At 27.5% G+C, this 15,977-nt stretch overlaps 1 protein-coding gene across 3 annotated transcripts; it reads left to right on the top strand.

Moving 5' to 3' along the window:
- The first annotated feature begins 571 nt into the window (after nt 1-571).
- Nucleotides 572-14,799, top strand: LOC107448426 (uncharacterized). Of its 3 annotated transcripts, none has more exons than XM_016063607.5 (4): nt 572-843; nt 10,076-10,259; nt 12,025-12,131; nt 13,454-14,799. In XM_016063607.5, the coding sequence occupies exons 1-4, from the start codon at nt 841-843 to the stop codon at nt 14,087-14,089; spliced, it is 930 nt and encodes a 309-aa protein (XP_015919093.3). In that variant the 5' UTR covers nt 572-840; the 3' UTR covers nt 14,090-14,799. The 3 variants fall into 3 exon arrangements, with proteins under 3 accessions (XP_015919093.3, XP_042898199.2, XP_087023913.1); XM_043042265.3 differs by having other exon boundaries at nt 573-843; nt 12,025-12,111; XM_087167787.1 differs by having other exon boundaries at nt 702-843; nt 10,082-10,259.
- Nucleotides 14,800-15,977: the final 1,178 nt, after the last annotated feature.

The following is a 15,977-nucleotide window of genomic DNA, read 5'->3' as shown; positions in this document are numbered from 1 at the left end:
ACTTTGTGGGAAATGTTGACAAATTGACACAATAATTTCATTGGACATGAAATTGTAATACCTAGTATATGTAAACTCAGAGTTGGATTGGCTACTCAACACCAGTTATAAAATAAAATATAATTACCATACGGTTAAAATAAGTTCAAAACATTCTGAGAATTCCGTTTAGTTAAAAAGTAATCGCGAAAAGTTTTTATTTACTTTTTTATTTTAAATGACGCTATGTTAGGATATTTTTGTTAATCAGTTATCTATACTCTATCATTTATCTATTATTTAAGCTCTAGAACATTCAATAGTTAGCTGGATGTTTCTTGAATTGCTATATTTTAGAACTACTATACGGTTAAAATAAGTTCAAAACATTCTGAGAATTCCGTTTAGTTAAAAAGTAATCGAGGAAAGTTTTTATCTACTTTTTTATTTTAAATGACGCTATGTTCGGATATTTTTGTTAATCAGTTATCTATACTCTATCATTTATCTATTATTTAAGTTCTAGAACATTCAGTAGTTAGCTGGATGTTTCTAAAATTGCTATATTTCAGATTCCTAACGAAATAGTTTTCCTTTTATTCAACTGAAAATAGCTTAACACCTAATCATTTTCAAACAAGAACATTTTGTATCAATCCTTCATGATTAAATATTGTTGTCACGATAATGGTTGAGAGAAATGTTTATTTTGGCAGAACAAGTCATGTTTTGTAGCACGAAGAATTTCAACACACTTACTTATTTCACGAAGATTAGACAGTTTTGAGCTTACGTCTTCCCGCTTTCTACATTATTAGTTAGAAAACGTTTATTTTAATTTAGAATTAAGACTAAAGTACCATGGTAAGTTGAAACTGAAATTTATTTGTATAACAATTATTTATATGTTTTCTATCATACAATACTCTTATGTCCTAACGATTGAAAATACCTTTTGATTCTATATTAAATTTGATAAAGTTTTTGCTTCATTAAATGTATGTTACATTATTAATAATAATTTTGATACTTAATTTAACATTATTCTTAACGTTAAACGTCATTAGATAGCTTTGAAACAAAAAATTCAATTTTCGATTAATTTATGTCACCAAAATAACAGGTTCCAAACGTTTGTTTTTCTTGGCATATATATTGATCACCTAAAAAATAGGAAGATTTTTTTCTTTACCTTTACTTTCTTGTTTGGAATTATATTTTTTAAAGTAGTCGACTTCATTTTTGGAGATATATGCAAGTGGATAGCTTAGTAAATTTTAAAATTTTTATCTAATTTACTTGAAAGTTTAGCAGCATGTATCAGATTATTGCAAAAGTTCAGACCTAATTTTAATTGCAACCTATCTTCATACGTTCAAAGGTGCCTTATAAATATATTCCTATTTTCAATCATTTTCTACTGAATCTTATATTTCTATTATTTATTATTCCTTATTCTTTGTAAACTGTGGAGTTTTTGTTCTGAAGAAGATTCATTTCTACCCAGAATAAGTTTTTTTTATCAAAATATTTTCGTGACTTTTGAGTTAAATGAGTTATATGTGGTGTCATTTTTAATTTTTTAAATGGCAATGCTTTGCCTTGCATTTCAAACATCAAGTTAAGTGAGCTACTTGCAGTACTTTTCCACCACAGTTTGTTGGCCACATTCTTTTACAGTCTCACCAGACAAATTGCAACACTAATTTACATAATTCAGATCCAGGAAGGTTTAAAGAACTTGATCCATTTTTTTATGTAGTAATTTGTTTCACGAATTTATGTAAGCACTTGATTTATTTTGTGATACGACAGCCCAAATTGTAATTTATTTTTGGTAATATCTTTTTAAGACACGACTTTGCAGGCACTTGATTTACTTTTGATTAAATATTATTTTTCATGTGTACAAATTTTTTAACAAGGTATTTCCTAAAACTATTAGCTATATAAATTAAAACCTAATTGTTCCCTATATTACCATCATAATTTAATTCCCAAACATGTGTATTAAAATCTTATTTAATATTTTTTAATTATATTTAAACCTTGCGTGATTCTTTATTTTAAAGACAACATATATAACAATAGTCCAAAAAGTCAATCCGTAACATTGCTTTAGAATTTTAAATAATTCTCTTGCATTCAATATTTTAATTGTATTTGTAGGTTGAACATATTTTTACCTTAAATGTAAGGGAGAGTGGGGTCAATTGTAACAGGGTACGATTGTAACAGAGCAAAAATTTCGAGTGTCGGGTTCTAGATTTGGTTCCTAGGTGGCGCACAAGGTGTATTTAATAAATCTACATGTACACCCCTGATGGTAATCATTTTTATGTACTCTTGAAAGAGTTAGATCACAAAAGATATTTTCACGCCACGCAAGTACTTTTTCTGATATTAGAATATTATATTGTAACAAAGTAATTTTGTTTAAACAAATAAAAATTAGTAACCGAATATGTAAGTGGACACCTTAATTAACATTTCAATAAAAAAAAGATTAGTTTTGCTAATTAACTAGCATTGTTTTTAACAAATGAAGCTGAAGTGGCGTCTTGGGGACAATTGTAACAATAAGTAAAGGGACGATTGTAACAGCTGAAAATAAATAATCTTATGTTTACAAACCATTACTTAAGTCTTTAAGAACCACCAATAGTTTCCTATATCATTTATATTATGTTGCATATGTATTATTTTATTTGTCACCTTTCACAGCATAAATTAAAATTTTTAACCCCTTAAAGTTAAAAGCTTAACCCTTTAGGTCTCTGCTCATTATTATTTTTACTCCTAAAATATCACTACTATTTTGATCGATAAAGAAATATATCACAACTATGATACTATGTATAATTAACTATGTTTTAGTTGAATTTATGAACTGTTACAATTGACCCCGTAAGTGGGGACAATTGTAACAAGTGCTCGACTATCAAAAATTGTCAATAACTAATATAATAACATTTAAAATTAGGTATTTATTTTTTTTTCTAGTAGAGGATAGTCTACTTTACTCGTCTGTCAATTAATACTAATAATATATTGGATTTTTTGTTAGTTAAAAATAGTTAAGTAAAAAATGTTACAATTGACCCCACTCTCCCCTACTGTAAATTAAATATAACTTATTAAAAATAAATTAAGTTTGCATGCTATTTAATTGTAATGCCGAAACTAAATATTTTTATCGTGAAAATGTCGAATAACAAGGTAATATCACGCACTTACTTTATTGCATAGAAAAGAAGACTCAATATTATTTTAAACATTTAATAATAAAAATCAAAAATTTTATAATATTTAACTAAGTGGTAGCACTTCGCACTCTCATGCCACAGGTCTTGGGTTCGATCCTCTTTCCGGATAAGGTTGAGTCATAATTTCATCTCTTCAGTGGGTCGATAAAAAGAGTACCAATCGTGCCTGGAGACTAAATACTGGGGGTTCCACGTTCAACTGACCCCAACCGGCATATCTGCTCCTGCACCCCTGAACCCAAGTTCAATAAAGCTGAGACAGACACAGTAGGCCTTGGCCCTCTTTGGGTTGTCATGCCACTTAGTTTAGTTTAACTGAAAAATAATATTTAGAAGGGATGATCCATAAATATCATTGGTAATATCTGTTTAATAAGGGATAAGTGAATAATGAACTGACAAATACCGTTATTATTGCACAAATTAAGCTAATGACAACTGCGAATATCTTGATCAGCCAATCAGAGTTTTCTGAGTGCACAATTTTAATGAGAATGTATAGAACGGTAAACGACTATCATCTTTTTTTATACCACATGAAGAAATAATTAAATTTTAAAAAATAATAAAATAAAAAGAATATTATTTCTTTTCTCTTTTAAGTCTATTTATTGAATGGGTCATGAAATGGCATTTGGTGAATCAATTACAAATTTCAATAAAACGTAAACTATGCTTTTTGACTTTCAAAATTTTAATAAAGATTTAATAAAAAATTATTTTTAAACTGTAACTTTTTCTGAGTATTTAAGAAGACACAGAACGTTAGAAAAAAAAAGTGAAATTTTTATTCTATCATTTTCAAATTTTAACAGAATATTGGTAGTATTATTAGAAATCTGTGTACGAAGTTTTAGATAACAATATTAATTATTTTTAAATTTATTGCTAAAAGTATCGATTTTAATTTTTGGTAATTAAAAAGTTCCTTGTGAACTAATTTAAATTTTTTGAGTTACATTTTTACCAAAATATGTTGTTCATAGACATTTAAATAAATTTAAAAGGGTATGGTAATCGTTTAAAAATATAACATAAATAGGCATTAAAATTTTTGTCATTAAAAATGTCTTCAAAAACACGCTTCAACTACGTTTGTTCAATTATTAGAAAATTGAATTAATATATTAAAATAGTCAAATGCATTTAGAATGGAAGAAACACATCGAAGAATATCTGAAAATTGTTATTAAAAAAAACTGGTACGCAAAGGAACGTTTTGAAGTAGTGAGAACATTGAAAAACTCCATTGCGCGAAAAAGCAACTTTGTCAACGAAAACTACTTATTGATGTATGAACTTTTACAAATTTAAATCTTATAAGAAATTTAAATCGGTCAGAAAAATTTTGATTTAAACATGGTTTGTTACTTATTACTTTGTAAAGGGAATTTTTTTTTAACATCTCAAAAACCAAATAATGGATTTTTGAAGGATTTTTCGAATTTTGAACAGCAAGCATCGCCTTAAACTTTTCAACTTTGGCAAAAGTTTTTGTAGTTACAAATAAACCTATAAAAGTAATTTTTATTCATTTTTTGTTGTTGTTATTAAATTTTCAAACTGATCAAATAAATATGTGTTTCTTTGTGGTTTAAAAATATATTTGAAATTAAAAATTTTCAGAAAATCAATATTGCTTTGAATAACTGTGAAATATTGAATATTAACTAATCATTGAATTCCTTGTGGCTTTAAAAGACATTAAAATAATAAAAATCTATTATTTTGTTGCTGTTATTACATTTAAGGATACTTGTTTTATCAGCTGTTAGAAAATCAATAATCATTTATAAATACTGATTTTTTTTCGTTGCACGTGTGTAAATATTACGAAACATTATTTTAAAGACAGCTGCTGAATATGAAATATTTTGATCACAAATAAAAACAACGTTTTTTGTCATTCTGTTCATCGACTTTCTTCAAATTATTAAGAAAAATATTTTTAGTTTTATATTTTTAAACTTTATCCATCTCTTAAAATGAAGTGAAAAAATCTCTGATTTGTTTTATAAAATAGTGGATATCCAGCATGGACACTGAATTTTTACTTCTAGGTTTTCTAATATACTTTCAATTCCTTAGGGTTTTACTGAGTTTATACATTGTTTCTGTACTGATTTTAATTCATATTTGTTGGAAGAGCATGTAACTTAGTAAAAAAAATATTTTTCAGAAGGACAAACACTACCACACCTTAAATACAATTTGTACGATATTACTTTGAATTACACGTATTTTAATTACAAGTAACTTTATTTATGCCTTCATTGCTGTTAAATGAACAGTATTATTTAATCAGGATTATTCCTTGTTGTAATTGCTGAGACTAGACACTTGATTGGAACGACATATGATTTGAGTAAGCATATAATGGAAAAAAAGATTTATTGGCAGAGAGTAGGTACTGCAAAAACTGAAAACCTTCATTGTCTTGAACTCAAATTATATAAAAATACGTAAAATATTTTAAAATTTATCTGAATTTAGCAAAACAAGTTTCTAATTGATTATGTTCGATTTTTAGATCACAAAAAAGACTATGAGAAATGAGAGATAAAAAATTTAAAAACAAATTTTTCGTCGTTAAACAGATGACCCAATTTTTTGAGTTAACGACTACTAATGTTAAACTCCGTGCCTTGCAATTTTTAACCCAATCTAGAAGATAAGGAAATTCCTGGATTAAGTATTGGGAGAAAGTAGCCCTCGTGGAGGATTTTCGAACTAATCCTCATTTGCGTTACATGGAGAGGAAAACTACAAAAATCTCCCATGGTTAACCTGACGGCAAAGGATTAAAATGAATTGTTAAAAAATAATTATTAATGTGGTTCCTTTTAAAGATAGGAAGTATTAAAAATACCATATTATCTAACAAAAATGTGATTCATGCCCTAGTTTTCCAATAGCTGAATTTGATTTGCAGAGAAGGAAAAATATTCAGTTTTTAGTACTTTTTTTTATCAAAATTCGTTTTGATAAATAGCACTATTTTGAGAATAAGACTATCTAAGACAGTTTTTTTTAAATGCGATTCATTTTAGAGAGTAAAAATCCAGCCTTTAACCGAATACCAACCGCTAATTTAGTCTTCCTGGTTTTGATTTCAAAATAAATTTAAGCAATTGGAGGATCCTACAAACATAGATAACTTTAATAAAAGTTTATCGCATATGAATAAAGAAGTTATAGCTACACGTTTTTTCACTTAGCCAATTACAAATTTAAAAAGAGATGAAATGACAAAATATGAGATCTTCTACATGATGAACTCTTATTTTTCGAATCATGTATAAACTGCATAATGCAAAAGTTTACTAGGTCCAGTATGTGTAATAGTTATAGCATATTCTTCTTCGTTATAGAATAGTATATATTTCTGTATCCATATAATTCGGAAAACAACAATAAAAAATTATCCAAGTTACTTGAAATAGTGCCATTTGTGCTGATTCTTAATTAATTTGTATCGTTTTCTTGGTAAGTATTTTTTAGTTTTGATAGAATAAGTTCAACTAGAATTCAGCTATTCTGTTTTTAGCTACATATTCAAATTCATATCAATTATAAAATATTGCTGTGTAGTATGTTATCTAAAAGTAATGAAGGGATAAACTATGTATCTATTATTTGAGAATAAAGTTTTCAAACAAGGAACTTATCATTTTGGTATTCTCCGGGAATTTTAAATCAGGTAAGTGCAATGATTTTTACAATAAAAAATTTGCTTGTAAATATTTTTTTTTTCATTTGATGATTTTTCTCTACAGAATGGTTTTTTACGTCTGATTAAGAACTTTAAGAATAATAAAAAAAGAAACAATATAAAAGTTTTTATTTCAATGTAAAGAATTCTTAAAATCATTTTTTTATCCTAGGAATTCTTTATTTTCCGTTTTTTAGTTTATAATTTTTTGATAAAAATTGTTCTCAAAATACTTTTTTTGAAAAATTAAATGGTATAACATTATGTGTTTATGTATACTTCTTGCATATCTCAATGTTTGAAGTAATATGATTCAGAAAAGTATGGAATAAAAATTCGGTACTTACGTATTAACGCCACCGCCGCTACAGATTTGGCGGTTTTTAAGTGCCGCCAATCTACACTTAAAATTTTTGCGACAATTCCTTAAAATAAAACACTTTATTTAAAATCAAAATAGTCAATCGGATTTCGGTGGAAAATGAGCCGATATAGAGTTTAGCATAGATTCAAAACAATCATATCGCCATATGAACTCTGATAAATAAGATTCCAAATGAAATAACATTTCCAAAACGTACGTTTACCAAGATAAAGTTTCATGTTGTGGGAATTGGTACATTTTCGTTTTTTCGGTAAAATATTTCCCTCCTGAAAAAATAAAATTTCATCTTGCTTTGTTTTTGGCAAATCCCAAAGACGAATTTTCGTAGCACTAAAAATGGCGACAAAAAAGAATTGATTTTTTGTTTTTGTTTCGTCAGCATTCTTTATTTTAAGTTTCTTAGTTTCTAAATAATGATTTTTATTGAAACTTGAAATTTTTTGATAAAAATTGTTGTCAAAAAACTTTGTTTACGAAATTAAATTTCATAAAATTATGAGGCTTATGTATACTTTTTGTTCATTTTAATTTTTGAAGTAATATGATTCTTAAAACTATAGAATGTAAAGTTTAAATGGGCCTTCATGTTATATCATTAAATTTAGTAGTACTATTTCTCGGGCATTAGGTTTTAACTCTTATAAGAATATACATATTTTTTTCTGTTAATGTACAAATATTTTTCCGATGTGTTTTGGATATTCCTTTGCTAATAAAAAGAGATTCCATTTTGTTTTCGTTTGCATAAGAAAGAATATCAAGCATTTTTCTTTTTTAAATTTAATTAGCCACAATAACGAAGGAACGTTGCAATGCTACGTGATACATTAACGACGTCTCTAGAGTAACTGAATGACTGTTCATATAGAATTCGCAGGTATTAGTCTCATACAACAACGCCCCCTATAGTTCGTTGCGATCGCGAATAGTAATAGATATTAATATTTGGAAGTGGGAAGTAGAGGCACAAGAGCGTAAGCAAACAGAATTCCTTTTAGTACATAGATGTTACGTGAATATTTTTAACATTCGTAGAAAAACTGTTTTCTGTTTGAGCGGTAGTGAACAGTGGGCTTTGCCCCCTAGTATAATATATAACTTTGCAAGCCCGATTGAAAATTTTAAAAAGCACCATTTAAAACTGTTTTATATCTAATTAAGTTTAATTTTATTGTTAAGGTTCTTAGGGAGATAAAATCATTATTTGCTTCTGATAATGATCTACGTTATCAAAAACATAGATAAATATAAAAAATATATTTCTAAGTTATAAAAACAATTAATTTTCAGATGTCTTATAAACTCCATTCAGACAAACGGACATTTTACAGTTTTAGTTGCATTTTGATCAATCTAAAAGATTTTGCTGAATTTTTTTTAATATCTTTTTCGGTTTTTGTTTTTATTATTTTTTACTCAATCTAATATATAAGCCAAGTTAAATATTTAACACATTTTTTAATTTGTTTTAATATATTTGCCAATAAAATACAAAATGAAATATGTCATTAATCATTCCAGAGTCTGAAATCTTATTTTATACGCTGTTAGAAATTTCATTCTAAAAATACGGTAAAATAACCAACAGCAGTTTATCCATCCGATTAAGTTTACGGGAAAGACCATTTTTACCTTGATGGTTTTGTAATTGCTTTAAACTAGTATGGTTAGAAAAACATAAATACAAAACTACACGGTTTCTTCACCATTTACAACTAGTATGGTTTTAAAATCGTAAAAATTATTTTTTTGACGGATTGGAGGGAAGCATTTCGTTAGGTAACGTGCATTGGATTTAGGTTGTGGTTGAGTTATGTTTTATCAAATGAACAGTGGAATGTGATTTAATTAGTGGTTTCACTTATCGTACGAGAAGGGAAATATTAGACTTTTTGTGTTAAGCAGCTTTACGGTGCTGCCATCTATGCGTGAATGAGAGTATCGTATTTTAATTGTCTAGGATTGCAAATTAGGGAGTGATAGGAGACTTGAAACTATTCATGCGTTGGAGATAATGGAGGAAATATTGTGGTGTCAACGCTAGGACTCGTACCCCCGTTCTGTTGGTCATGAGATTGACAGATCAGCCTTCTCGGCTATTATATGTACCCAGCTTCAAAGAACTAAGTGGCTTCATTAGTTGGGTCTACTTAGTACGATAAAATTCTGGTTGTTTAACCGTATTATAATAAAATAGTTAATAAATTTAATATATGGTTTTTCACACCGTTAACAATCTGCATAATATTTTATTTACGGTTGTTAGACTGTTTTGCTTGAATACGGTAAAATAACAATTAAATAAATTGTTACTTAATTTTTCTCTGAGAAATTTTGAACAGTGTACTGAAATAATGTTTAAATAACAATGTATAAAGTATCGATTTGGAAACTTCCATTTTTTATTTTCGTAGAATTCATTGCAAAACTCAGCTAGAAGTATAAAAATTGAAATATATTAGAGGAACAACCATAAATAATGAGTAGGCATGGTTTGATTTGCTCTGAAATAGTAATAAAAATTTTATTACATCAATCTTAGTGAGTTATAAATAATGCTATTCTTTCAGCGAAGTCGAAATTGTAAAAACATTTTTTGTTCAAGAATTTTCGTCAGTTTTATAACGTATAATTTCATAACATTTTCTGAAACGGCAAAAATTTATTCTGAACATATTTAACTCTGTTTAAAAATTATTCATATTTATTTAAATAATGAGTTTACATTTGAAGTTACAGAACGGAGGAAAAACTTACAATGAACAGATTGAGTTTAATGTAAGAAATATGAGGACTGAAGAAATACCTCAAGTTATGGATATTTATAAAGAAACTGAGTGGCACACTGGGCATGATGGTATCAAAAAATGGCATAAACTGGACCCGAATGCATTTAAAGTAGCCGTAACAGATGATGGTAGGCACTGAATTTACTGTTTATTTTTTTTAACAATGTATTGCTCCGTTTGCTTTTAAATGTAAGTAATATATTTTTTTATATTTTCTCCTTAAATAACATATTAAAAACTTAGTTTATTCCGGAGATTTATTAGATCTATGCATATCTTGTCTCATGTTTTGTCAAATAAAACATTTCGAAGGTCTATTTTGATTTATTACTGATTCAATTTAGTTAACATTAGATTTTTTACTTGTTTTGAATTCACAGACTTGCTTCAAAACAATTTAGTAAAAGTTATTTACATTAAAGGTTATATATAATTCATTCAGAATTATTATGATTGCTTTAGTTACGGTAGTACTTAATTTGTTTTAATGACACTATTATTGCTTTAGTCAAATATGATAAATATTCATTCATTATTATATGATATTTAAACAACAAATTATTCCGTCATTCGTCCAATAATTTACACATTTATTTAAGCATATATTCTTGCACTTATGTTTTCATTCCTCTATTTAATAATTTGCTCACTAGCTTTGCTTGCTAATTTTAATTTTTAAATAATCATACCACCTATTTATTATATTCATTAGCTTATTTATTAATCCAAATATTTTATTATTTCATTAATATTTAATATTGCCTCCATTTACTTTTTAAATCTTTAAATTTTCTAATTATTTCAATACTCCAGTATTATTTGTTCGATAAGTATTATTTAATCAGAATTTGTTCATTCATCTCTATTTATTTATTTCATAATTCTTTATCGATTCGCTCCTTTAATTATTATTTTGCTTGACTGTTTATGTATTAATTCAATTCTTTTTTCATCAATTTAATTATTTTTTTAAATTTCATTATTATTCACATTTTTTTAAATTTAAATTATTCATTGTACAATTCATTTCTTATTCATTCTCTGGTTAATGATTCTTACTGAAAACAACATCAATGAATTTTTTTTTACGCGGAGCTGTCACAAATGAAGTAGTAACTCAGAAATTAATAATTTCCAGCCTTCCATTAATTTGTTCTCGTAAAAATTTTATTTTCCATTACTTATCAATTCTTCCCGTAGGGGAATTTTTACAGATAAAGAAATATTACTTGTCATTATTTTGATCGTATACAGTAAAAAAGAAATTCTCGGTGTGAGGTTACTATTCAGTGCACTTTCATACACACTGTTAAAAGTTTCGGATCAAATTACGGTATAAATTACCGGCAATTTGGATGCATCATCTGTAAAATCCAGTTTTAGCGTAAAATCCAGTTTTATCTAAACCATTTTTACTGTGAAATATTGTACCATAATTTTTACAGTAATATTTATCTAATCAGAGTGATTCAGTGATTTATTACTGTAAAAATTACTTATTACTGCAAAAATTAAGCTATTTCAGATTTCTAGTTTCGTAACATCGTAACATATTCCGGTAAAAAATGAATGATATGATAAAAAGTACCGGCACCCTGAGTGCAAGAATCTGATCTGAAATTTTTAACAGTATAGCAGTCTCAGTCTTGTTGATTTATTACGTTTTACCGATAAAATATGTAAATAAATCAATTTAAAACCTTAAAAGTTATATTAATTTTAAATCTATCACTTCAAAAATAACTGCACTCTTCCCATTTTTTATTTTATTTTTTAAATAAATTCATCGTATTTTTTCGTACATTTGTCGTCTCAAGTAGCAAAATGTTTCGTTCTACTTTATTTTGTTTTATTCTACGTTTGTCGTAACAAAAATGTTTTATTCTACTTTAGGACAAGTTCTTGGTGTTTGCTGTACTGTACGGCTTTATGAAGATCTGCATTATTTTGGATTTTACGTCGTCAGGAAAAAATTTAGAGGTAAAGGCATCGGGACAAAAGTAAGAAATCACTAATTTTTAACATTACATTTACTTAAAATAAAATGGTTGTGTTATTTAAGATTGTGTGATGTAGCTAAATTAAAATATAATATTTAAATTTCATAAGCATTAAACTTTTTCTTACTATGCAAAATATATGTAAATCAAAGGGTTTACTTTATAATTCTGGGCCACAGATGGCGCCACTGGAAAACAAGGACAATCGCACCCCTCAGCCTTAACAGGCATACGAAAACAACAACAACTTACTTTATAAACAATATCTCAACAGGTTATAAGAATACGTATAATTCTTCAAAGTATTTAACCATTATGCATCAAAGCATAAAGGTTGTTTAGGATAAAAACATCCAATTAGTTATTTTTATTTAAAATGCTGAAATTTCCTGAATCAAAACAATCACATTAAAATAAAATACCAATATTGTAGGTAAATTTCTAGGTAAAATTAAATAACATCTAATAATATCCCGTTTTATTAATAGTTAATTTCAGTACGGCGGTAAAATAAGGAGATCAAATGTTCACAAATTTAACCGAGTTTAAGTGGTTACGTGGCTCAACTCTTTTTTTAAACTAGTACGCAGATAATAAGTTTACAAATATCCTAGTTTTATGATATATGTACCATTGAATGTGGTACATGTGTAAATAATTCTGCTAATTACTTACAAACTGAGAAAAGGAACTGTTCAAAATCAGTCAAACAGTTCTTGAGATTCTTGAAAAAATTTAAAATATGAATATTTTTTAAATTTTTTTTTAAATATTATTTTTCATTGATATCATATAAATTTTATTCAACAGCTCAAGCTGATCTTTTGATTGAAATATTAGCAGGAACCAAATTGTCAAGTTTGCAAACTGGACATGTTTGTCTAATAGAGCATTTATGTCCCATCCATCCTTGAAGTACATTGTAAAAAATTTTGGATCAAATTATGTTAGAAAGTACCGGCCGTAAAATGCATTTTTACCAAAACATGTTACGGAACAAAAAATCTGATGTACCATAATTTTTTAATAATTACAGTAAAATCAGTGAATCACTTTAATTAAATAAAGATTACTGTGAAAATAACGGTATAATATTTTACAGTAAAAATGAATTTTCCGTATGATGCACCTTAAGTCCCGTTACTTTATACTGTAACTCGATCCGAAATTTTTTACAGTGTGAGGAATATAATTGATTCCTTTCTCTATTAAAAACAACTGAATGTTTTTAGATAACTATATTTCGTCAGATAACTAAGTTAGCGGTTAGTTTGACAAACTATTCATTCCTTTTCTTGATTTTTCATTTATTGTTCTTTTAGGTTTGGAATGCATGCAAAGAACACATTGGAAATAGAAATGTTGGCACGAATTCCGTACCTGAAAAAATAGGTATATACCAAACAAGAGAACAATTTGTGGTTCATGAAGAAGAACTTCTTATTCAAGAAAACGATACCTTGGATGATATAATCAGTCCTGATAAATTGATTGATTCAGTTCCTGAAGATGTCATACTTGAAACATACCAAGAAGCTCATCTACCCTCTATGCATCAATACGACTTTAAAGTATGTGGTTTTAATCGAGAGTTGCTTTTGAAACTAAACTGCGAAGAGATAGAAACCAAAACTATTGTGTCATTTAAAAATGAAGAATGTGTTGGTTTTGGTACAATAAAACGAAGTTGTCAGGACATTCCATTAGTTAGTCCATTATATGCTGATGACCCAAATGTTGCTGAGGCAATGTTAAAACAGTTAATGTTGTCCTATCCCCTGAAGAAAGGATTTTATATGGCTACGCTGTTTCACAACAAGGAGGCCAACGACATGATAAAAAAGATTGGTTGCCCACCAACTTACAAACTGGCTCGCCTCTACAGAAGAAAAGTACCCGTTATATTTTCTCCGGAAAAAGTGTATGGAGTATTTGATGTCAACTTATCTCCTTTGTAATCTTATCGGTCAAAAAGATGTATAGATGATGAAAATATATTTTTATGTTCTGATTCTGGAAATAATTTTAATGATATGACTATCTACTGGAGATGCATAAATTAGAAAACAAAGTAATCAACCATTCTGATCAGAAGCACCGATTATAAAATGAGATTACAGAACATATGAGCTCATTCTTACATTATAATTTTAATTATTAACTTAATAACCCAAATCTAATTCTGAATGCAATTTTAAAGGCAATTTCAGAAAAAAGATGCTGTTGTTATTTCAGGTTAATGCCTCAGTTTTAATATGTTTCAACTTATTTTTGTTTAATGATTTTACTTGCAATAAATCAAAAGGGCCTTTTCCGCCAAGTGGCATCGTTTTTCACAAACCACTCAGAAGCATGAATGTAGTTGAATCGAATCCCACTATAACTCTGGATGCATATTTAAGCGGTTTTCCTTAAGAGTTTGCTGCCTACTTTTGAAATTGAATTGGTTTTCAAACCATTCCTTGTATATACAAAGAAACTTACATTGGTATGTGAATAAATAAATAAATCCCACTATCCCATAAAATATATATAAAACAGATGTCGTAAAACTTATTCTATATGAGTTAATATGTCTGTAATATACATTTGAAAGCATCCATCAAACTCATTTTTCGTATGTTACGATTTATAAATCTATAATAATAAAATTACAAGTTTGTCTGTAGGTATGTTTGCTTGTCTCTCATACGACCTAATGAACATCTGCCCTATAGTCCAAATGTATAATTTCAGCTCCTAATCCTAAAAAATTGCTTAAAAGTTTAATTTATATCCTTCAGAAGAGGCGCTTGAAAAAGGGAATTTTCTCAATTGATTTTTCATTGAACTAGCTATTGAAATAAATAAAACTACAATGATTCTGGCATTCTATAGAAGTTAGAAATTAGTTTAGTTGTATATATATATATATATATATATATATATATATATCCCAAACCCTGATTAGGTAAGATCAAGTATTTGTAGTATTGAAAGAAAATTCTATCCCCGTGTAATAAATAAACATAAAAATAATCGTTATTACTTTTAACAATTTTATGTCAATGCCAGCCAAAGATAACTTGACATTCTTACTTTTATTAATGACGTAACATATCATGTGACTGCTCTGTCCGATGAGAATGCATAGAAGGGTAAAATTATTATCAATTTTATAACATAGTAATTGTTATTTATATTGAAAATTATATAAAAATATATATATAACGAAATAAGTATATAAAGAAATAATTATAAAAATATAATAATCATATAAAGAGATAGTTATATGAAAAAATGTATACAAATAAAATGAATGTCCGTCCGTTTGTCGTTTAGAGACTTCTAAACCATCCGAGTGATAGTTCGAAACACGAAGGTCGCTGCTGACATGAGAATATTCTACTGCGCACCGTTCGAGCGAGACAAGTGAAAAACGAAACCGAATTTTCTGATTGGTTAAGGGTTAGTTATTGTTTAATATTTAACTATAGACAATTTTATTTTTGCAAATATTTCAAAAATAACATCAGTTGCTAGCTTATTTGCTATTTGATTAAAAAAGACTTCATTGCACACATTTAAATAATAAGTTACTTCTTATTCGTTAAACCAGATAAGTTCGATAAACAACGTTAACGTGGTAGCATGAAATGATTATGTCACCAAATTAGTATTCCAAAAGTAATCTGAAATCATGTGTTTATTTTGTTTAAAGTAATTCTTTTGAAACTTCTTTCTCTAACAGTGAATAATTTCAAATCTTAGGTAACTATAATGAAAAAAAAAATATTGTTATAAATTGAAAATCAAAATTGATGAGAAAGTGGTACGCATTCGTTAACGAGAAGCGTAAAAAATCAC

The sequence above is a fragment of the Parasteatoda tepidariorum genome, chromosome 7, assembly GCF_982258835.1.
Source record: "Parasteatoda tepidariorum strain Cologne lab strain chromosome 7, Ptep-v5.0, whole genome shotgun sequence".
In the NCBI taxonomy this organism is placed as follows: Eukaryota; Metazoa; Arthropoda; class Arachnida; order Araneae; family Theridiidae; genus Parasteatoda; species Parasteatoda tepidariorum.
The sequence above is the reverse complement of the archived record's forward strand: the minus strand, read 5'-3'. Positions and strand labels throughout refer to the sequence as shown.